This window comes from Sus scrofa, chromosome 9 (genome assembly GCF_000003025.6).
Source record: "Sus scrofa isolate TJ Tabasco breed Duroc chromosome 9, Sscrofa11.1, whole genome shotgun sequence".
NCBI lineage: Eukaryota > Metazoa > Chordata > Mammalia > Artiodactyla > Suidae > Sus > Sus scrofa.
Window position 1 is genome coordinate 75637339 of NC_010451.4, and position 25122 is coordinate 75662460.

General features: G+C 40.5%; 1 protein-coding gene across 7 annotated transcripts in view; it reads left to right on the plus strand.

The window, feature by feature from the left end:
• DYNC1I1 (dynein cytoplasmic 1 intermediate chain 1) overlaps positions 1-25122 on the plus strand; it is a 345865-nt gene that overhangs the window by 222676 nt on the left and 98067 nt on the right. For all 7 annotated transcript variants that reach the window (XM_021102406.1, XM_021102404.1, XM_021102409.1 and 4 more), the window contains 2 exons: positions 26-125; positions 9522-9647. In XM_021102406.1, coding sequence (XP_020958065.1) covers positions 26-125; positions 9522-9647 — 226 coding nt within the window. The remainder of the gene's footprint in view (positions 1-25; positions 126-9521; positions 9648-25122) is intronic.

Consider the following 25122-nt stretch of genomic DNA (forward strand, 5'->3'; position numbering starts at 1 on the left):
GTCTTTGATGTTTAAACCCTCCTAGGGATGTCCAGGCTGGAGCCAACCTTTCTTTCAATCGTCAATTCTATGATGAGCATTGGTCCAAGCATCGAGTAGTCACTTGTATGGACTGGTCTCTCCAGGTAAGAATTGTTGCTGGTATGGGCCAAACTAGACTTTTGTTCTCAGGGTTTTTTGTATTTAAAAAAAAAAAGAAAGTAAAGAGAATTGTTCCTCTACTTTGGGTATGTCCACTAACCTACAATTTTCTTCTATGCCTTTTGGTTTTCTTTCTCACTTTACTGAAGTTTCAATTTAAATTGTGCACGCTACTATTCATATACATTGAATACTTACTGTGTGCTAGGTACCAGACCAGGAGCTAAGCCACTCTGTCCATGCAACTGCTCTCACTAAGGTCAATAGTGATTTCCTACCCTTGTGGTCCTCGAGGTCATGCCCTCAACCTCTACTCTTCTGGACATGCTCTCCCTGGGAGATTTCTTCCACTGCCATGGATTCAGCTATCACATGGGCACCATGTTTCTATGCTCCAGCCAACCTCCTTCCTAAATTCCACTTTGTATGCCTGACAGATCCATTCAGGTGTCCCAGAAAATCTCAAATGAATCACTAACTCATTATTTCCACATAGCCAAAATCCCTTTTTGCCTACAACATTCAGTGTTAAAGCCATCATACTATACCCAAAGTCCTAGAGAAAATTTCATCATTAACAGTAGAAACTTCTTCTTTCTTATCTCCCCGACCCAGTCTGTCTCTGAGATTGTCCATTTCTCTACTCGTATATTAATCTTACACCTCTGGTCTTTCTACATCTGAACTTGTCCGCCTATAGTTCCCGTCTAGACATCTAGCCAAATAATCTTTCTAAAATGCAAATCTGATCCTTTGATTCTCTGGATTAAACTTCCCTGTTGCCTATAAGAAAAAAAGTCTAAACTTCCTGGTATAGCATTCATAATGAAAGCAGGCAGATTTACAAATGCCAGTTGGCTGAATGGCCAGTCCAATCAGTGTATGATTTACCCAGTATTGAGCAGTTAAAGAATGTTCATGAAGGCACATGGCTTAGTTGTGGGGAGGCCAGAATTTGAATGCAGGTGGTCTGACTCCTGAGCCCCTCCTCTAATGATGATGTACACAACAGCAATGAGGGAAATAGGAATGATTAGTCCTGGGCATTTATATATATAGCACAGCTTCTGTTTTCTTGTAGTCTCTGCTTTTAGTGGGAATAATAACCATGGCTAGCTTTTGGTTTGTTCGTTTCTTTCTTATTTTTTTAATTTTAAATGATTTTTATTTTTCCATTATAGTTGGTGTACAGTGTTCTGTCAATTTTCTGCTGTATAGCAAAGTGACCCAGTCACACATACATATATACATTCTTTTTCTCATACTATCCTCCATCATGCTCCATCATAAGTGATTAGATATAGTTCCCAGTGCTGTACAGCAGGATCTCATCGCTTATACACTCCAAATGCAATAGTTTGCATCTATTACCCCAGATTCCCAGTCCATCCCACTCCCTCCCCCTCCCCCTTGGCAACCACAAGTCTATTCTCCAAGTCTATGAGTTTCTTTTCTGTGGAAAGGTTTATTTGTGCCATGTATTAGATTCCAGATATAAGTGATACTGTATGGTATCTGTCTTTCTCTTTCTGACTTACCTCACTTAGTATGAGAGTCCCTGGTTCCATCCATGTTGCTGCAAATGGCATTATTTTGTTCTTTGTTATGGGTGAGGAGCATTCCATTGTGTATATATACCACATCTTCTTAATCCATTCATCTTTCGATGGACATTTAGGCTGTTTCCATGTCTTGGCTATTGTGAATAGTGCTGCAATGAACACACGGGTGCATGTGTCTTTTTCAAGGAAAGTTTTGTCCAGATATATGCCCAAAAGTGGGATATTGCTGGCTCATATGGTCGTTCTATATTTAGTTTTCTGAGGTATCTCCATACTGTTTTCCATAATGGTTATACCAATTTACATTCCCACCAACAGTGTAGGAGGGTACCCTTTTATCCACACCCTCTCCAGCATTTGTTATTTGTGGACTTATTAATGACGGCCATTCTGACTGGTGTGAGGTGGTATCTTATAGTACTTTTGACTTGCATTGCTTTAATTATGAGTGATGTTGAGCATTTTTCCATGTGCTTGTTGGCCATCTGTACATTTTCTTTGGAAAAATGTCTATTCAGGTCTTCTGCCCACATTTCCATTGGGTCGTTGGCTTTTTTGCTGTCAAAGTTGTTTGTATATTTTAGAGATTAAGTCCTTGTCAGTCACATTGTTTTAAACTATTTTCTCCCATTCTTTAGGTTGTCTTTTATTTTTTTTTTATGGTTTCTTTTGCTGTGCAAAAGTTTGTCAGTTTGATTAGGTCCCATTGGTTTATTTTTGCTTTAATTTCTGTTGCCTTGGGAGACTGACCTGAGAAAACATTTGTAAGGTTGATGTCAGAGAATGTTTTGCCTATGTTCTCTTTTGCAGTTTGATGGTGTCTTGTCTTGTGTTTAAATCTTTAAGCCATTTTGAGTTTATTTTTGTGCATGGTTTGGGGGTATGTTCCAGTTTCACTGATTTACATGTGGCTGTCCAGTTTTCCCAGCACCACTTGCTGAAAAGACTTTTTCCCAATTTATATTCTTGCCTCCTTTGTCAAAGATTAATTGACCATAGGTATCTGGATGGCTAACTTTTAATTTGTGTTTCTAATATGCCGAGCACTATGCCAACTGCTCTGAAGGCATAATCTTATTTTACCCTCATAACATCAAGTGAGGCAGCCACAGTTACTGTTTTCATTTTAGAGCTCAAAAAAATTGAGGCTCAGAGAAGCTGAGTAAATGATTAAAAATCACTCAGCTAGGCTGTGGTAGTAGAGCAGGGATTTGGACCAGGTCTTTGAGCGCTTTAAGGCAAATGCTTTTTACCTGTGCCTCCCACAAAGGGCTTATGAATTGGGAACTGAATGAGCTTCCAAGTGCTGACTGACTTTGGGCCAGTAGCATGTGCTTTCAGAATTCAGTGGCAGTTGGGATCTGTGTCTGGTTGGACAGGACATTTTGGAAGATGAGGGATTTAGACAAATGGAGGGGAAAAGCATGTGTTCCAGACAGAGCAGTAAAGCAAATAATGTGAAGAGCCCCGTTGAACCCTGCAGGAGAACAGGAGCACTGAAGAGAAGTATAATCCCCCACAACCAGATTGTCAACAGCCACAAAGTGGGCGAGTGTTATGTCCTCTTGAATCTCCTTTTACATCCAAACAAGAGAGCACGCAGTGCATGGGTGCAGAGCTAATACAAGCAGAGTTTACCCATCCACTTCCGCCAGCATGTGGGTGGTCTGTGAGCGTGCTTGGGTGTGTGCACAGAAATCAGATCCAAGGCTGAGGAAACACTTAGCTCGGCTTGTTCACTTGTTCAGAGACTGGAAATTACACAGGAACCTTATCTGACACATTCTTTTAAGACAGCTTTTACTGAGTTCCCCGGGTCCCTGATAATGCTCCCAGAGGAGGCTGCAGGGCCTCCATCAGTGGGGCTGCTGCTTGCCTGGCCTCAGCGTGTGGTGGGCCCTATTGCCTATGGATAGATTTGTTTCCACCCAGGATCTTCTGTGTTGTTTTTGTTGTAGGAAGTGCAACTGGAAAGGGAGAGACTGCATTTATTTTTCCTCCTTTTTGTGTAACCTGCCATCTATACTGTGGGGAAGAGGTTTGTAATTCTGAAATGTGTATTTTATGTGGAGCATGAGAAAAAGGAATTACAAGAGGTTTGTAATTCTGAAACGTGTATTTTATATGGAGCATGAGAAAAAGGAATTGTGGCCCAGCGGAGACAAATTCAACTAGTATCCATGAGGATGCAGATTCCATCCCTGGTCTTGTTCAGTGGGTCTGGGATCTGGTGTTGCCCTGAGCTGTGGTGTAGGTCACAGACGTGGCTTGGATCTCGTGTTGCTGTGGCTGTGATGTAGGCTGGCAGCTGTAGCTCTGATTCGACTACTAGCCTGGGAATTTCCATATGCTCTGGGTGCAGCCCTAAAAAGCAAAAAAAAAAAAAAAAAAAGAAAAGAAAAAAAGAAAAGAAAAGAAAAAGGAATTGGAACCCTTAGTTCCTAGATTATAACAATTTTGTGAGGTTCAAAGGACCAGGACCAGGTTTACCTGTTTATGGAATGAAGAGACTTTCTGAGTGAATGAGTGAATCAAGATACAATCTGATGATATTAAGAAAGAAAAAAAAGGTAGAGACAGTGTCTCACTGTTTAGTAGAGGCATGTGTGCTTAGGATGATAGTGAGTGAAACAGAATGTAATTAGGGGAGGAGGAAGAAACTGTAAGATTTCTGCATAGCTTTGCTTTGATCTCCTGGGTTTCTTAAACAAGAAGACTTTAACTTTATGATATTTGCAAAATATCCACCAAACATTATTCCCTGTAAGACAGCTGGGCACTTGGGGAAGTATATCAGCTTTGCTACTCATTGACTGTTGTTTAGCACAGGAGATCAATAATATTATCCACACACCGTGTGACACATGGGGTGGATGGATACAAAACAAGGGTTACGATCTTACTCCCACCATATATATTCCTCTCATATGTAAAATTACATCGCCCAGCCTTGGAGTCAGGCAAGATACAAACCCAAGTAGTCTTTAATAGCTGATTTAATTGCCAAACCCAATCAAATGTACCATAGCAAAAAGACTCCCACTCTCACCAAATCAAATTCATTTACATATGGACTTGACACCTACTCTGTCATGCCCTCTACCTTTTGCATACATTAGGAAGCTTCCTCACTGGTCTCCCTACCTCAATTCTCCATACTGTTGTGTCCTTATAAGTACTTTTTCCAGTTTAATATTTGTAAAGATGACTCACTTCCTCTCAGTGTCACCTTGGGCAAGTTGCCTGACTTCTCTTGGCTTTAGTTTCCTCATTCATAAAACGATAATCATACCTAGCTCACATGCTTATTGTATTAAATATGTTACTGTATTTAAAACACTTAAAATTTCAAAAGTGTCTGGTCTATAAAAAGTACTCAGTGAAAGTGCAATAGTAGTGAAAGTAGTAGTAGCTGTAACATCAGTGGTTGTAGAGAAGGACTCCTGCTGTCCCCAGAAGTAAAGTCTATCATCATTAACCTGTACTCCGTGATATCTGTGAGGATGCCCTGAGGAATCTCCAGCCCTTTCTTCATTTTCATCCCTTCACATAACCTGCCTCCCAGCCCTGTGCTCTAATATGTTGTCTCCTGTGAATGTGTTCTCCACTGCATTAGTTAAGAAGACTTGACCCCTGGCTACCTTAAGCAAGAAGGGAAATTTATTCAAAAGCCACTAAGGTACTCAGTGAATCCCTGGAAACAATGAAGAACTGAATCTGGGCAGCTTTAGAGGCTTTGCCAATAGGATGCTGTCATATGCTGACTCATTTGCCAGTCCCTGGGTTCTGTGTCTCAGTTCAAAATTTACCATAGCCAAGTGAGAGAATGCGATTGGCCCACCCGTATCAAGTATCAACCCTGCAATGAATTAATTAGCCCTGGGAAGTCAGACCACCTGTGCTGACATAACCTCCAAAGGTTGGGACAATCTCTGTGAACCAGGCAAATATCCAAGAGGAATCTGCATCACCATCTGTACCCTTGTCTACGCTCTCCTCTCTCTTTTCTCCTAATAACCTATTTGGCAGGGCCCAGTGGAGTCTCTTGATCTTCTCAGAAGTCCTTTCCAGGAGTTCCCATCGTGTCTTAGTGAAAACAAATCTGACTAGCATCCATGAGGACTCAAGTTTGATCCCTGGCCTTGCTCAGTGGGTTAAGGATCCAGTGTTGCCGTGAGCTGTGGTGAAGATCACAGATGTGGCTTGGATCCCATGTTACTGTGACTGTGGTATAGGCTGGCAGCTGCACCTCTGATTGATCCCTAGCCTGGGAACCTCCATATGCCGCCACTGTGGCCCTAAAAAAAAAAAAGGAAAAAGTCCTTTCCAGTGTCTCTCTCTCTCTGCCACATCCCATTCCAACAAAAGTGGTTCTTTTCGCTTCTGTTCTTTGATAGAACTTCATTTATATCTCCATCCTTGCACATATCATGCTTTTATATTTGGGTTGTAGTTATTCATACATATGTCTCACCTCCCTCTACTTAATAGTGAGTTTCTATAAAGCAAAGCATGTTATTGTTGATATGCTTGTCCCACGCTTTACCCAACACCAGTGCCCTATGTATGCAGAGAGGGCAGTTGCTGTGTGCCCCAGTGGGCTGGAAGGGCGTGGTCTTTGAAACCAGACAGACTTCAAGCAGGGTCACACTTTATCATTTATTAGCAACTTAACTTGGAATAATATCCTTTCCCAGGGACCTTGGCTTCTTCATCTGTAGAGTATACTTCAGAGAATAGCAAGGACCAAATGAGTTGACATATCACCCAGCTCAATATCTGGCACACAATGGGCACTTAAAACATGTTGGTTCCTTCCTCTCCAATAAATGTCAGATTTTATTTCTTTATAAGAACAAACAGCTTGAGAGCAGACCTGGTAATTTCTGGGTAAAATTCTCCTAGGTTAAATGTTAGATAATTCAGCCCAGTGAGTAATCACAAACTTCCTAGTAGTTCCATATTCTTTTTAAAATAATAATTTTAACATTTGAAGTTTAAAGAATTGTGCAGAGATTTACGGCTTTTTATTGGAGAATAAGAAAATGTGATTAGTCATGTTCAAACAAACATACTAGAGGAGACTTTGAAATCATAGACACTTTCATGAGATAAGAGTTAATCAGTATCTTTAGGCCTTCTGATCCCAGTTACAGAAATTATACCCAGGGCATTTCACTGGTATTTTACTAAAACTCTCCTTGTTTTCTAAAGGAATTTTAAACCTAATCACTTAAAATATTTGAAAAAAAGAAAAACTGCAAGTGGGAGCCAGCGATGAGACCCAGATGTGAAGCTGTGGGATAGTCTTCTAGACACATCTGGCTGCCCACTGGCCACTATGGTAGTGGTGTTGATGTTTATAGAGTTGCCTTTTCACATGTGACATAGTTAAACTTCAGATGGAGGCTTCTGTGTTTATCTGGATGTTAGTTTCTCTGAATGGGCTTTGAATCAAAGGCCTTTCTTAATAGGCCTTTGATTCATCCAGTGAGGAGTGTTTTCTAATAAAGAATGATTACTTCCCCTGCTGGCCACATGCATGTGTGTCGTCGTAGGCTTCTACTTCCTCTGCACCAACAGGCAACTTGTAGCTCTCTGCAGCTTTCTTAAGTTGAAGGAGCTCAAAGAATGAATAATGTCACATAGAAGACCTAGGTGTCATTACTTTCAATAGACAAAAAAAGTTTATGTTCAAATTTATGAGGACACTCGTATGTTACATAAATGCAGCATAGTAAGAAAGAAAGAAAAACTTAAATTACCTGTGAGCAAAGAGTGATATGATCTGCTACAATCCCAATGCTATTTTTTAATGGGGTGACCTTATAGGAGTGAAATTTTCATGCAGTGTACTCTAGCTCATAAAGAATTCCTGTGAGATTTAGCCTCAGTTTATCTAATAACTCTCAGCACAGAGTTCATGTATGATGAGTAGGTATTTCTGCTTGCTGTAGAGTCCACTTTGTTAGTCTACTATTTGTATTTCTTTTACTCAAGTGTTTAATTGTTGGAGTTATTTGACAATAAAGGATTAAAGATAAGGTCTTTCCCTGAGCACAGGGTTGATAACATAAAAAAGAGCATCTATAATCCAGCAGATTTTGGCACAAATTTATTGTACTCCGACTCACCAGACCCTAGATTCAAAGGTCAATAAAAACAAGTCCCTACACTCAAAGAGCATACACTCTGGTAATAAACCTTGACTGAGAAAAACCATAATGCAGTTTGGCAGGCGCCTTAATAGGGGAACACACATAATGCTAAAGGAGCTGATGTGAGACAAGGAGGGGTGGTGGATGGTTAGTTAGGATTGTCTGGAGGACGTGATGCCTGCACTGAGTCTTAACAAATCAGTTAGTGATGTAACCAACACAGAACAGATGTTCCAGTGAGAGTGAGTATCACACTCAAAGGTACAGAGGTTGCACCTTCGAACCTCAGAACTACCCCAGTGAGGCTGGGTCATAGGGTGGGGTTGAAAGGACTTTATATGAGATTAAGTTGAGGAGGTAGAAGAAGATGGATCCTATATGACCTGGATTTTATGTTGAAAGTAATGATGAGCCACTAAAGTATTTTAAGCAGAGGAGTTACTTAGCCAAATGTATATTTTGTAAAGTCACATTGACAAGGGATGGAGGATGGAGTAGGGGAGGGGAGGACCTGGCAAGCCTGAAAGTGGGAAGCCATTTAAAAAGCTGTTGTCTTCATCCAGAGAAGAAATTCATTTAGGAGGCTCTAACTTTAAGGATCGAAAGAAAATGTGTTTGAAAGGTGTTGAGGAAGTAGTGAATAAAACACAGTATATGGGGATGAGAGAGAGGGAGGAGTGAAAATGAACGTGAAGTATCTGGTCTGGACAGCTGGGCAGTGTCAGTGCAGGGCAGTGGCAGGATGAAGGTTGGAAGAGGGGTTGTTGGAAGAGCAGCAGGCTTTGGTAGAAGGTAAGAAGCTTTCTCTCTCTCTCTCTCTCTCTCTCTCTCTCATTTTTTTTCTTTTTAGAGCCACACTGATGGCACATGGAAGTTCCCAGGCTAGGGGTTGAATTGGAGCTGTAGCTGCTGGCCTATGCCACAGCAGCAGCAATGCCAGATCCAAGCCACATCTTTGACCTACACCACAGCTCATGGCAATGCCAGATACTTAACCCACTGAGCGAGGCCAGGGATCAAACCCGCATCCTCATGGATACTAGTCGAGTTTGTTACCACTGAGCCATGATGGGAATTCCAAGAAGCTTGTTTTTCTATGCATTGCATCTGATGTGTCTGTGGACAACCTTGAGAAATCCCCAGTAGCTGTGAAATCCGTACTTCAGAGAGAGGTCAAGCTTAGAGATACCGATTTGATTATTGTCAGTATATTAATGCTTATGAAAGCTGTTGATGAGATCACCCAGGGAGAATGTGTAGACAGGGACAAAAAAGAGGGCAGAAAATAGCCCCCCTCGGAATAGAGGTAATAGAAGGAGAACCTGTAGGGACTAATAAGAGTGATTAGGAAGAAGATCAGGAGAGAAAGATGTAATGGAAATCAGCATAGGAGAAAAAAGGGACCCAAATATGAGATGACACAGAGGGTTAGCAGTATGCGCAGCTGTAATTACTGGTGACTATGCTAAACATACATGGAATGTTGAGGATAGAAAACAGGTTGAGTGGGTTAAGGCATTGAAGTCAGTATTAAGTATGCCACAACTTAAAAAGAAACTGCCATTTAAAGTATGTAATATGCATGTGTCTGTAGGAGTAAGAATGTTTTCTTTGTGTTGCCATCCTGGCATAATCCATCCTTGTGACCTTTCCTCTTCAGTACCCTGAGCTGATGGTTGCTTCCTACAACAACAATGAAGATGCTCCCCATGAACCAGATGGCGTGGCCTTGGTTTGGAACATGAAGTTTAAGAAAACCACACCAGAATATGTCTTCCACTGTCAGGTAGGAGTCAGCACTGTAAAAATAACTTACATGTCCTACTAGACCAAATATAGTTCATGCCGCCTTGCATCTGTCTTATGTGGAGAGAAAGAACTCAGTTTAAAAACGGAATTGTTGACAATTTTGGAAAATTCCCTCACAGTAACCTAATGTTTTGGGAAAGTGGCAATCCTCTCCAAACAGTTAGGAAGCCTGGTCAGGGACTGTGTGTCATTTTCTTTCTATTTAAAACAGCCCCCATGAGGATGAGTTTATAAAGACCTTGCACTTAGGAAGAAATCCTGGTGTACCACTTCCTCTGCTGAGCAGCAACACATGCTTGCCCACCCACGTGGACTTCCTCAGAGCAGTACCATTTTAAGTTCCCTCCTTTCTCTGAAATGCAGTTCAATGGGATTTTGCCAGTTTTCAGTTTACGGGCACCATCTTGCTATACAGATAATAATACTTTTGGTAAGCAATTTAGGGGAAAGTTATCACTATCCTTCTTGAATTGTTGAGAAATCTAAATACTCTTTGCAGTTTGCAACTAGTTTGGGATATTTTACTCCTTGGGTCTGCGGACACATTGGTCTTCTCTTCCATTCACACAATACAGGCTGAAATTATGTCACATTTGCACACACTCAGCTTGTCTCTGTTGCCACGACTTTATAGAAGCCTTGGTAGTGGCCAATACACGAACCCCTTTATCAATGCACTTCTCCTGTGATTACACACAAGAAAATGCAGACAAACATTCTAGCTCAAAGTTTCAGCTCCTCAGATATTACAGTTCAGAGATCCTAAGTGGCAGCTTGCTCTGAAAACAAATATATCAGTTGAATAGGGTGGTTAAACCTGGTAATATTTGGAAGCTTAGTGCCATTTTGTATCTAAGAGCTGAGTATCTTTTTGAACTAAAACATGTTTAGACTTAAAACATTATCAGATATAATTTGGGGAACAAGAGCTGCTGGAATAAAAGTCTCGGCATCAACCTGATTGAGTAACCTCTAACTCTGGCCATGTTTTTCTAATTTGCTATCTTAAAAACAACAAGAAGTCTAGGTCTGCCTAGTAAATAACCTTTATTTTTTGAACCTTTGAAATGAGAACATTTTTTTCTTTTTCTTTCTTTTTTAGATTATCAAATTTGTCAGTCTGATATGCACTTTCTGTAAACATAGAAGCACAAAATCCTAATTTTTTTCCATTTAAAGAGTTTTGTTGAATTACCAAGAAAATACTAAAAGGATAATGGGATAAGCAGAAGCACATTTTTGGAAAAATAGTGCCATTCAAACTATTTTGATACTGTTTAAAGCATATATTAAATTTTTAAAAATTAAAGCGGTAACATACTATATTTCAGTTGATGTATGTAACATTTATCGTAATTTAAATATTCTTATTAACTGACTATAGGTTGCCTATGACAATAACAATTTGATAGTGTGCTTAATTTTCACAACATTGCATAGTAACAAGTCAGTAGGAAGGTAGTCATGCTGAGTGAAGATGCAAGTTCCAAAAGCCTGTGGAATTAACTGGAATTTTCAGATTACCTGTTTTATCACACAATAGTTAATACCAGTATTGACTAGAAAGAACATTCCTCTCTTTCACCTCCTGTTATCTTTCGGATCATTTACTAAAGGCTTCACCAAAATGTATTTAATCTTATTTTTAGTTTCCCCCTTAAATGATCCATTATATGTGTTTTAGAAGAAGATACACTCTTGATTAAAAAAAAAAAAAAGTCGGAAGTGCTCTGAATGTCCTACCAAGAGGTGCTGACTATAATATCTCTGTATTCCCCAAATGTCTACCACGATCCTCATTTCATCTGGTGACTAGAAGCAGGTGAGCGTTCTAAACTCTACCCAGCATTCTCACTGAGGAAAAGGAGAATTCTAAACTTTAAACGTTGGGGTTGATTACGTAACATCTGCAAAAGACCATAAAGACACTGAGATTCTGAATACAAGGTAAAAGCTACTCAATTTAACCACACACGTTTAAAGATATTGGAGATCATGATTGGGCTACTCAGATGTAAATGATAAGTAGTTCATATAAATGACCTTTAATATCATGAAAGGGCCATTTAGAAAATCCTATGAAAACCTAAATTACTGAATACTGCTAGAAAACCTAGTTTCTCTTATTAAATTATTTCTCTTAAATAGATCTAACTGTAGGGGGCAAAATGTATCCCCAGCTGTGGGAAGTCAGGAAAGGAAAGAGCTTTGATCCCTCTCCAGAGAGGAAGAAATGGGAGAAGTGGGCAGAGCAAAAGTAATTATGAAGCCCTGCTGAGGACTCTTGGAGTATTAGTCAAAATTCTCAAAGAAATAGAACTAATATATACACACACACAGAGAACTAATAGGATGGATTATATATACAAAGAGATCCACACAGAGAGGAACAGAGAGAAATAGAAGGAGACAGAAAGATTTAGAATTGGTACTTCTTCAGGAAACCGTCTTTACTCTTAAGCCCTTCAACTGATTGAATAGGGCCCACCCACACTGTGCCGGATAATTTGCTTTAGTTAGTCTACTGGTTTAAATGTTAATCACATTTAAAAAATACCTTCACACCAACATTTAGACTTGTACTTGACCAAAAATTAGGTACTATAGCCCAGCCAAGTAGGCACATAAAATTAACTATCACACCTAAATTTCATCTCAGAGCAATCCAGGAAACTAATACCTTTCACAACTCCTAAAGTCCTACTAATTTCAGACCACTTCGGGCTAATAAGCGAATATACCTAGGAGTGATCAACTTTGAAATTAGTAGACATTGGATGAATGGGAGCTTTCCTAAGAGGCGAGACTAAAAAAATAATTTGAGGACACGGGAAATGTCTCTGTGACATTGAATCTACGAAAATAAAAAGATACTAATATATTGAGAATCCCCTCTTTACATCCATTGTCATAAGCTCCTGTTACCCTCCAGATGAGAAACTGTGGCTCAGAGAAGCCATGCACCTGGGCAGGTGCTTGTAAATGACAACGCCTGGTTTCTAGTCAGCTCGTTGTTGCTCCAAAGCCCTCATGCTTCAGTAGTTGGGGAATCAGCAAGGTAACACCATGCAGGTGTGTGGCGTGGAAGTGGCGGGGTAGCCCGAATAGAGAAAAAATGGAACAGATGTGTTTTTCATCTTAGCTGACCATTGCAGTCACTTGCGTGGCTTCAAGACCTACGGGTACCTGCGTTTCACCCAGAGATTCTGATTTAATTAGTCTAGGGTGCAGTCTGTTCATTTTTAAAAGCTCCCAAGTGATTTGAATATGCAATAATAGTTAAAAGCCTCTGAAATGTAGAGAAGAGGGGAACAAAGAAGAAAGGTGGTGATAGGTGATGAAACTAGTTGGCTTCTTTATTTAGAAGTGTGCCCACCATTCCCTTTTCCTCTTGGCCCAAACTAGAGTGCCATTTCCTGGCTTTATCACTCTGATACCCTCCCACCTGATCCTATTTGAGAAATTTCCTACCAACTCCCTACCCCTTCCCACTTCACCTCCACGTGGAGGAGGTGGAGCCCTCCATGCCCCACCCCCCCGCACACTTATTTCCTGCAGCGAATACGTCACTGGCGTCTGCTTCTAGGCATGTTTAGGAGACCCAGGGTTGTTTTTCTGAGGCTGGGCTGAAGACCACATTGAACATGACACAGCGTGCTTCAGCGAGCGCTGTTTATTTTGGGATAGCGACACACCTTGCCATAGTTGATCTCCATGAAGTTTGGATAACCACCAGGTAAATATCAGTGGCAACCAAAAGAAAACAAAAGTACCTTAATATTGGGTGTCCTCGAGCTTTTGGGAGACCAAAGTAGGCGAAACTCGGGCAGCCAGGGAATATGTCAATGAATTAGTGCATGGAAGTGAGTTGGAGGGAAAAGAAGGGCAGTTTGGTCACCATGCACTAAGTCTAATTACTATGGTGATAACTACATTGTCTAGACTTTACATTTTTTTTAAAAAATTTACTATAGTTGATTTATAATGTTCTGTCAATTTCTGCTGCATAGCAAAGTGACCCAGTCATATATCCATATACATTCCTTTTTTCACATTATCTTCCATCATGTTTTATCACAAGTGACTAGATATAGTTCCCTGTGCTATTATACAACAGGATCTCATTGCTTATCCACTCCAAATGTAATAGTTCATATCTACTTACCCCAAACTCCCAGTCCCTCCACCTCCCTCTTAGCAACCACAAGTCTGCTGTTCAAGTCCTTGAGTTTGTTTCTTTTCTGTAGATAGGTTTATTTGTGCCATATATTAGATTCCAGATTATCATATGGTATCTGTCTTTCTCCTTCTGACTTTAGTATGAGCATCTCTAGTTCCATCCATGTTGCTACAAATGGCGTTATTTCGTTCTTTATGGCTGACTAGTATTCCAGTGACTTTACATTTTCGCAGCTCTCTGCCTTCATGATCTCATTGCTCCTTAAAACAGGAAAGATGTTGTTGTTCTCCTTTTCCATTTGAAAGACTGCACACTTGAAGGGTCTCCTGGTGGGTGGAGGAACCAACCCTGGAAAAGGGGCTCATTCTACCACCTGCCTCACATTGTCTCCCAGGCTGTACTCTGCAGTGATGGGTCAACATGGGGCTTAATAGCAAAGGCCATGCACTTCATTCAAAGTGTATTTTTGTCAGCCTGCCACTTAGAAGACATTGGTTAGAATGTGGTCCGAGAAGTGGCTAGCCTTGCCGTCTTCCAGCTTTAATTCTGGGGGGAGTTTGGAGAGCCCACAGAATTAAATATACATGAAAAAAGCCAAAACTGCCCCTCACTGACCTCTCCCTTTGCTTTGACATCTTTTCTGACCTTTGGGAAAGCTTACTACCATGGGGCCTTTGCAAACACAATCTCACTGAAATCAGGTAGATTGAATGTGCTTCCACATTCCCCATTCTGTCAAAATTAGACAGTTTCTGTAGTAAGAGAGAGGATTGGGGGTGGGGAGGAGCTACATGTGCCTCAGGATGATAATACTTTTTATCATTTTGGAGTAATCGCATTAGCTAGCCATTTCTTGCTAATCTCAGCTGTTCATATTTTTCACAAGCGTATAGTTGCAAACAAATCAATGACTCAGAAGAGCATCGTTTCAGGCACTTAAAAACAAATGCACTAGACACCCATACAGTTCAATGTTCCTTTGCAAAGGCTGACAAGCTTTTAGCGTAATCATAAAAAGATTGCCAGAGGAAGGCTCCTTTCTCTCTTTGAGAATTGCAAGGCCAAATACCTTCTGTTTTCATGGGCAGTTTCCTGTCTTTGCTAAACTGAATTTTTAGTGTGGACTCCAGTCCTACATTTTCTATTTTGATTTCAATAAGAGCGATCTGTACTTGGAAAATATCGGTGGACTCTGCATAGAAATCAGCCGCTTGGCCCCACCACACCATCTGGCAGCTCTCCTGCCATCTTCTGTAGTGGCTTCCACACACTGTCATTACATTATGTATCTGACCACCCTGTATTGCTTACCCTGGTGTGGTCTTTCTCTTTTAAACAGAATGAATAGAATCAGAAATATATATCTTAGAACTATCTGCGTTGAGGTAAGTGGAAAAGCTATATTTAGAGGGTTGGCGTGGTTCAGAGGTTTTTATTTTTACTCCCCCCCCTGCCCCCACTGCACCCCGATTTGGTTTCTTTGTTCTTGGCATTCTCTCTCTCTCTCTCTCTCTTTTTTTTTTTTTGGTCTTTTTGGCATTCACTTTTTAAGGTTTATCTGACGATGACCTGAAACTGACATAGACCTGAAACCCTCCTGAATTCAGGGCAGAAAGCAGTATATGAAGTGGGGTTGACACTGGCTAACCTCATTTGTGTCCGTGTTTAAAATCCTCAGCTGACTTTTTCCCCATGCATGGCTTCCCTTCTCATTAAGATTCTATAAAGGTTACAGATGGGGCTGTAGGTACAGCTTGAGCCATCCAGCATTTGGTTCTGGGTGAGGTTCCTGCCGACCTCATGACCCCTTTCCTCCCTGTGTGTGATGGGAACACTGGAGAGCTGTGGGCAGCTGGTGAGGAGAGCGGACAGGAAGGCAGGAGAGCTTCTTGAAAGACGTGCTCCAGTTTCTAGTGGAACTGTGAGGTTTATTGCAATAAACTTGATTTCTTGTCCCATCCATTGTTGACCTTCCCCAGTTCAGATTGTGGTCTGAAATCCAAACTGACAAAACAGCTACAGGGAGTTTCTGCTGTGGCGCAACAGGTGTCTCTGAAGCACTGGGACGCAGGTTCTCTCCCTGGCCCTTCACAGTGGATTAAGGATCTGGTGTTGCCTCAGCTTAGGTGTAGATCGCAACTGCGGCTTGTATCTGATCCGTGGCCCAGGAGCTCAATATGCCACCGGGTGGCCAAAAGAGAAGGAAAAAAAAAATGTATGACAAAACAGCTATGGACACAAAATATAGAAATTAATTTAAATGGTTTTTGCAGAGTTCCAATTGTGGCTCGGCAGTAACGAACCCCACTAGTATTCATGTGAATGCTGCGGGTTCAATACCTGGGCTCGCTCAGTGAGTTAAGGATCCAGCGTTTCTGTAAGCTGTGGTGTAGGTCACAGATGCAGCTTGGATCTTGCATCGCTGTGGCTGTGGCATAGCCCAGCGGCTACCGCTCTAATTCAGTCCCTAGTCTGGGAACTTCCGTATGCCATGGGTGTGGCCCTAAAAAGCAAAAATAAATTAATAAATAAAATTTCAAAGGTATTTTATGGCCAGAGAAGTGTTAGAATTTGACCTAAGAGTACTTTTTTTAATTAAAGGGAGGGTAACTTCTTTATAGCTTGATTTTAAAAATGTCATTTTCTAAGCTTTTCTCTTAGATGTGGCAAGGGGTAGTTAATCATACCCCATAGATGTCAGAAAAGAGAATAGGATGAATGAATAAAAAATTCCTTGATAACTAGAGCCACATATTCAATATGAGTTTCCAGAGTGACAAAATGAGGGGACATAATAGGTGCTTAGTAATTGAAGAACAAACTCTCTAGACAAGGACGTGCCAGTTTTCAAAGGCAGTGCCAGGTGAATGGCAGAATGGAGAAACCCAAAAGAGGAAACCTTAACCATTGTTGTATAGATGGTGATACACATTTTGAAGTATACAATTGCAGATAATTAAAGAATACATGTGACACAAAGGTAGAATTAAACCCTGACATACAAGATGCAGATTATATGAATCAGACAAGTGCTGTTTTGTGTCCCTAGGAAAAGGCATAAGGAGTTTAAATGTGCATGCTGAAATGAAATACAGACACTCAGAAATACTTCTTTTATGCCAATTGTGTATGACTGGTCCGACGATCAAGGCTTGAGCTAGACACTGATTCTTATTAAATCAAGCAGCAGGAACTTTTTTCTGTTTTGGCCCAGGAAGCTGGAAGCAGAGAGACTGCCTTGCCAGCTTTGAGTCTTTAATTTTTTTTATTGAGGTATAGCTTATTTACAATGTTGTGCCAATTTCTGCTGTTCAGCAAAGTGACTGAGACATATATATATATATATATATATATATATATATATGTCTGGCCTATATATATATATATATATATATATATACACACACAATTCTTTTTTTATATTCTTCTCTGTCATGTCTATCTGAGGAGATTGGATATAGTTCCCTGTACTAAACAGTAGGACCCTGTTGTTTATCCATTCTAAATGTAATAGTTGGCATCTATTAACCCCAAATTCCCAGTCCATCCCACTCCTTCCTCCCTTCCCCTTGGCAGCCACAGTCTGTTATCCATGTCTGTGAGTCTGTTTCTGTTTTGTTGATAGGTTCATTTGTGCCGTATTTTAGATTCCACAGATAAGCGATATCATATGGTATTTGTCTTTCTATTTGTGACTTAATTTCACTTAGTATGATAATCTCCGGTTGCATCCATGTTCTTGTAAATGGCATTATTTCATTCTTTTTTATTGGTGAATAGTATTCCATTGTATCACATTCCGTTGTACCTTATCTTCTTAATTCATTCATCTGTCAATGGACATTTAAGTTGTTTCCGTCTCTTGGCTATTGTGAATAGTGTTGCTGTGAACATAAGGATGCATGTATCTTTCTGAATTACAGTTGTATCCAGATATATGCCCAGCAATGGGAATGCTAGACCAAGTGGTAACTCTATCCTTAGTTTTCTGAGGAACCTCCATACTGTCTTTCCTAGTGGTTGTACCAACTTATATTCCCACCAGCAGTGTAGGAGGGTTTCCTTTTCTCCACACCCTCTCCAGCATTTTGTCATTTGTAGACTTTTAATGATAACCATTCTGGCCAGTGTGAGGTGGTACTGCATTATAGTTTTGATTTGCATTTCTCTAGTAATCAGTGATGTTAAGCATCTCTTCATTTGCCTACTAGCCATAAGTGTTTCTTCTTTGGAAAAATGTCTATTTAGATCTTCTGCCTGTTTTCCACTTCAGTTGTTTCTTTGTTGAGTTGTATGAGTTGCTTGTGTATTTTGGAGATTAAGCCCTTGTCCATTGCATTGTTTTTGCAAATATTTTCTTCCATTCTGTAGGTTGTCTTTTTTAATGGTTTCCTTTGCTGTGCAAAACTTATCAGTTTGATTAGGTCACATTTATTCTTTGTTTGTTTGTTTTTTCCTGCCTTGGGAGATTTATCTAAGAAAACATGGTACGATTCATGTCAGAGTTTTGCCTATGATCTCTTCTAGGAGTTTTATACATGGAGGCATATGGAGGTTCCCAGGCTAGGGGTCAAATTGGAGAGGTATCTGCTGGCCTATGCCACAGCCACAGCCACTCTGGATCTAAGCTGAGTCTGCAACCTACACCACAGCTCATGGCAAAACCATATCCTTAACAAGGCCAGGGATCAACCTGAATCCTCATGGATACTAGTCAGGTTTGTTAACTGCTGAACCACGATGGGAACTCCTATGACGTCTCGTGTGTTTAAGTCTTTCAGCCATTTTGAGTTTATTTTTGTGCATGGTGAGAGGGTGTGTTCTAACTTTATTGATTTGCATGCATGCAAGCCTATTTTTTTATGACTATTTTTCCAATCACATTCCTCCACAAGAACAGTTCCTGTTTCTGGCTTGTTACCTATGGTGTACAAACATGCTGATACCTTTATTGTGACTGGGTAGGAACCACACCTTGGTCTGAGATGACATTTAAGGTAGCAGCGTGAGGGGAAAGGTTCAGAATCAAAGCAGCATGCTAGAATTGGTGAGAACCCAAGGAGAATGCCGAATCAAATACCCATCAGGGAGTTCCCATCATGGCATGGTGGAAACGAATCCAACTAGGAATCATGAGGTTTTGGGTTTGATCCCTGGCCTCGCTCAGTGGGTTAAGGATCTGGCATTGCCATGAGCTGTGGTGTAGATCACAGACATGGCCCAGATCGGTCGTTGCTGTGGCCTAGGCCGGCAGCTGTAGCTCCGATTCGACCCCTAGCCAGGGAACCTCCATATGCCGCTGGTGCGGCCCTGAAAATACAAGGAAAAAAAAAAATACCCATCAAGAAAGACAGAAGTGCAGCCCTGGGGAGACTAAGAAAGAATCAGAAGCCCAGGGAATCAGAGGAAAGTTTTAGGCTCTGCTCAGAGGTGTCAGGCAGAAATGGGACTGCACTCAGATGCTGTCTGCTTCAGCACTTACTCTCAGTGCATCTTTTTTGCCTCCTATTTACTAGGCTTAATGCCACATTTGAGATATAAAGCTACATAAGCAAATGTCCAAAATGTCAAGAGTGTTGTATCATATGCAAATATTTTTCCTGTCCTATAGGTTATCTTTTTAAAAAAATGTTTTCCTTTGCTGAGCAAAAGCTTGTAAGTTTGATTAGGTCCCATTTTTTGTTTTTACTTCTGTTGCCTTGGGAGCCTGACCTAATAAAACATTTGTATGATTTATGTTGGAGAATGTTTTGGTATGATCTTTTCTAGGAGTTTTATGGTATCCTGTCTTATGATTAAGTTTTGACCAGCTTTCATTCTTTACCTGCCCTCTTTCTGGAATCTTCTGCAAAAACTAACATAAGAAGAAGCAACATTAATCATCGAGATACATCTAGAGAAATTAGATTTATCAGCAGGATTATAGCAAAGAGATTGTATCAGAGAAGATTTCTCATCTGAAAACAAGAAAGAAAGGAGCTATATACCTGGTAACAGTTGTATACCTGATAAGTGATCGACTGAGCTGTTAGAGCAGAGGATGCCATGAGAATTCACCTTTGAGCACATTGTTTTTAAATTGTTCCCTTTGTCTTGTGATGTCACAGTCCAAGTGATCAAGCTGAAATTGAATATCGTTACTGAAGCTATCTTAGATTTACTAACATTTGCTCTGTCTCCATAATGTGCACTTAGGCTGGAGGCATAGGACCCAACATTGAAAATATTATTCAGTTCCCTAGATGCCTTTCCTGCCTCTTGGCCCACCCTGGGCTAAAACCGTCTGAGCTGGTCTTTCTGTAGGTATGCTTCATCAAGGAATTGCCTAGGCATTATAGGTGCCGTGCAATGAGCTCCAGATGATATCATGAACAAATTTTCTGCCTGTCCTTCCCCTTGTCCTCACCACTCTGACACCTGGCCATTCACTGTGGTCACAAAAACTTGGTCTAAGGGAAATGGGTGTTTTCAGGGTTCTGGGTTGAATATCAGTGGGGTTCTGCTTACCTCTTCTGATTTCTGTGAGGATAAAAGATAATATTGATGTATCAGGCTGCCATAACATAATAGGTGGGGTGGCTTAAACAGCAGAAAATTAAAAAACAAAACAAAAAAAAGAAAACAGCAGAAAACAATTTTCTGTTTAAGAGCAAGGTACTAGCCATTTGGTTTCTGTCCCTGGCTTACAGATGATGGCCTTTGGGGTGTGTCCTCAGATGGTGAGATAGACAGTAAGGTCTTCAGATGTGTAATACTATCATGGGGACTTCACTGTCATGACCTCATTTAAACCTAATTACCTCCCAACGGCCCCACCTCCAAATACCATCACATTGGGGGTTAGGGCTTCAGTGTGTGAATTTTAAGGGAACATAATTCTGTATATGGCAACAGGTGACCATGCTTTGAAAAGATAATAGTATTCTTTTTACATTTGGTTGTTTCACATTTGGTTATTATTACATTATAGTCCATCCTATGAAAGGAAGCTTGAGCTTTGCTATTCTTATTTTCCTCAGTTGAATATATTTGCAAAGAAATTTCACCTACCTTAAATTCATTCATTCACTGATTCATTTATTCATTCGTTTATGGGATACCCAGCATGGCCAGGTCCTCACAGCAACAGTAGGATAGAGTTGAGAAGAGGCTGTACCCTCTCCACAAGAACTCTTCACTTTGCCCCAATCCTGTACTCCTCCAATGCCCTACTCCTACTAATCCTAGGAGGCAGTTAAGCACATAGCGGGCGAGAGTGGGCTAGAGGGCCATACAGCCCAAGATTATAATTTGGGTCCCACCGCTTAGCTGTATAACTTTGGGCAAGTCATACATGCGAGTCAAATAAATGAATGCATATAAAGCAGTTAGTGTCAGGCAGAGGCAGTACACACTGAATGTCAGCTGCAAACATCATCTATGCAGGACTGAAAATAAAAATAGGTAACAATCTGTACAGCTCTGTCCAGACAGCATGGATTAGGGCTCCCTTTGTGTCAGGCATCACATCTTTAGTGGATAAATGGAGTAGGTCATGTCTAAAGGGTGCAGGAGAAAGGGTGCTAGGGGGCCAGCAGCAGGGGAACACTGGGGGGATGTGGGGAAAAGCATTTTTCTGACAAGTACAAAGTAATTTCAATATTTTGATAACTGGTAGTGTTGTACTGGCATATGCAGCTTCGGTGGTATCCTTGCTACTCTGGTTCCACCATGTACTAGGAGCAGATGCACTTGTTTCCATGGTTTAATAACTCACACTTGCTGCCTCAGGCACAGTCTTCTTAAAGGAACCTAGTGGTCCCTACATGGCTCACATGGCTGCGCTGAGTCCTATATAGACTTGCTGGCCATTTGCCATGCTGAACTCACTCTATAGACCCTGGAGCCAGAGTCAGGAAGATGGGGCTGACTAATATCCTGCTTTCATCTAAGGCCAGATTAGCATCTCTTTTAAGAGCTGTGTCTCCTAAAGACCTGTGATCCAGGCACCCCTAGGTGGGGCTTCCATTTTTGGAAATCTCAGATTGTACTTTTCCTTTATCCTACAACATTTCAATATAGGCAGAAGCAGATTTAAAATATACCAGGTGGAAAAAAATAATAAATAAATAAAATAAAATAAAATAAAATATACCAGGTGGTCTCAAAGGAAAGAGAAGTCTCCAAAAGGCAGCCCTCTCCCTCAGAGGTGTGGGTGTGGAGGAGCCCATTTCAGGAAAGGAAACAGCAGCAAGTGAGTGGACTGAGCTGTGTCTCATACCATGTGAGTGCCGAGGAGTGTTCTAGGCTGCGGCCCCCTCTGAGGAGTTGCTAGTGCATTGCTTTGGTGTCTTTATATTCAGGCACAGACTCACATCTGGACTTCAGGGTTGTCTATTTTTAAAGACTAGACTCTTTTCCCCATTTATAAACCCGAATAAAACTTTCTAGTTTGTGTATCTTTAGGTTACCTAATACTGTTGGACGAAAGGAGTTTAATAAGTATGTTCATAGTCATCAGTAGTCACATTATCCTTTTAATTTATTTCACACAATGCCTCTCAGCAGAAAAAGCTAATCTTTCCACTTTTTAAATTATTTGAAAGCATTATTATCAATGAGAATTTGGGGAAGGACAATCATCATTCTTATTTTCAGGGAAGATCTTTTTTAACCTTTGTTCTGACAAGTCCACACATTGCTTTATATCTGATTTATAGTTTTTAAAATAATTTTTAAATGATATGTTCTTTGGTAGCCAAAGATTTAAATAAGAAATTGCTTTTCTTAGGTGAAAGATTTCACTTAGTCAATTTTTAATTGTAATCTCCTCATAAATGCATTGAGTTTACATGCTTACATGCTACAAATCATTGTTGCCATAATCATTTTATGTCTGTACTCTTTGTTGTTGCTCTTCTTTGGAGTGCACACGTTTTCACCTTTTGACTTGTTTAAAAAGTATTTCCAGCACCTATGTACAATGTAGGCGTAGTTTTTAACCTTGCTCCTTGATAATGTTGCCTGGCATTTAAATGTATTCCTTTCTATACAACAAAATCCTTTATTTCTTTAAAATAAGATTGTTGTAAATATGGTCTTCTGAAAAGAGAAGGGGACAGGAGCAAAAAAGTGTATCCATGTGCCCACACTCATAGACATGCACACACACACCCAGGCCTTGAAAATCCTAGTCAAAAGCTATATTTCATAAAAGAGAATCATAGTGATGTTGATGGTTTGCCAAAACCTCAAGCAGTGACAAAATCCACAGAGTGTCCTGGAAGAGATGCCTTTGCAAAACCATGCCTGTCCAGATGGTTTGGATTAGAGATGTTTAAAAACACATGGCAGCCTTAGTTTGGTTTAGAGTTCATAGTTAACTCAGTAGATAAAATAATGCAAATTTGAAACCCTAGCTTGTGTATCAGAAAAAACATCAAATCTTGTGATTGCTCTTAGGAGAGGTTGGTATGTGATGTGTTGATTTTTAAATGATCTAATTGAAATAATAAAATTAAGCAAGAAGGGAGAAAAAAGGATTGAAAGTATGATTTCTTTTCTGCAGAAATAGTTATTCCTTGAAGCCATCATAGCCCATCAATTTGTATGGGATTCGACAGCCAATTGTCATTTCCTGAGATAAACTACATAAAGAGATCGTGTTACAGAGGTCGCAAGAGAAAAAGTGGAACAAACAATTCCAGAGCATGATGCAGAGAGAGGCCAAAATGTCCTTATAGGCCACAAAGTGTGGCCAGGATCCCCTCACCTCGCTAAGAAAAGCAGATAAGCAGCTTATGCACACATTTTGCCTTTGACATTAGGCAGCTTTTCCCACTGCACATACTATTTCTAAAGGAAAGTGCTTTTGGTCTACATTATAGTAAGTTACTGTGCCTTGTATGTGTTTTTTGATCTCAGTGGGGGCTCTGTGTGAACAGTGGCACAAGATGTATAACAGTTACCCCAGGGCCCCCCAAAGGCTCCTTGACTAAAAGCCTGGCTCCTACCGTCTCCTTCCTTACATTTAAAATCAAAAGTATCCCACCCTCTGAACCCACAGCTGGGCAGCCAGCAAACAACTCCTGGAAAAGAACTATATGGGGATAGGGTTGGTTTAATGATGTATATAATTGTGTGGGCTATACCTGCAGTACAAATAAGAGCATTCAGCTGTGTTAAAATTGCCACTAGAAGAATGTTCGTCCAGGAGCTCAAAGCCTTTCAGAAAACCCAGGACAAAAGATTCTACAAGAATAGAACCAGAAGGTTTCAAACAACAGTTGATGGGTTTCTAAGGGCATGACTCTCAAAGGTAGCACAGTATTTCGTTTCCCCAGAAAGAAACACATTTTGGGCATTTTTTTAAGTATAAAAACTAAAATTGTGGCTTTTAATGTCAGGAAAGAGCTCCACAATCAAAGCAAATGTGCTCATTTAGCTGCAAAGTGTACATACACACCACACACATACACACACAGAGAAATGTAGAGGGTAGTGAGCAGACCCTGTGAACAGAATTTGTATGGGCTCATGGAGATTTCATAATTAATTTTGTTTTAGCAATAGAGACATTGTATTAGCCAGTCTTAATTACTGACCCGGAGTTCTAAATCCATACCCACTTACTCTAACTAGAGATTGTGTTTGTGTTTCATTTTTGAATCATTTAAAATAATTGGAAATGCAAACCCCAGCTAAGTCCAATTACTGTTGTAAAACAGGTATATCTTATATGTTCTCCTCTCTTGGGTGAGGAGAGGATTTTTTTGGCTTTTCCTTTTCTTTTCTGGGTGTTGGTTGCTCATACGTGATTTCATATTTTTTCTCTGAGACCCATTACTATATAGAAGTGTTGAATTTCAGAGTTTGAAGGAACCTTCATGGTTTTCTGGATCAACCGCCTCTTCAAGGCCTGAATTCTCTCAAATGGTACCTTCTTCCCCTGCCAAGCAAGGTTCGTTGTGCCTTGCTTGAACATCGCTCATGCTCCTGTCCCAGCGCAAACCACCCCATCTATGGCTAGTGCTGCAGTTTCCCAGTGTGCTTGCAGCAGAGGAACCTTCCATCTTAAAGGATTGCTCATCATAGACCAAGGAAAATTTACCTTGGAATGTCCAGGGGAGCAAGGCAGCTGGCTTTGGGTTGCTCTGGGAGTGGGAATGCACTTAAATATAATACTGCCTGCCTTCCCCCACCACCTCTCTCATGTCTCTCCATCTTTGTCCTTTCCTGCTTCCTTTCACATCATGACATCAAAGGCATGGTAACATGTGTCAATCTATTGCCA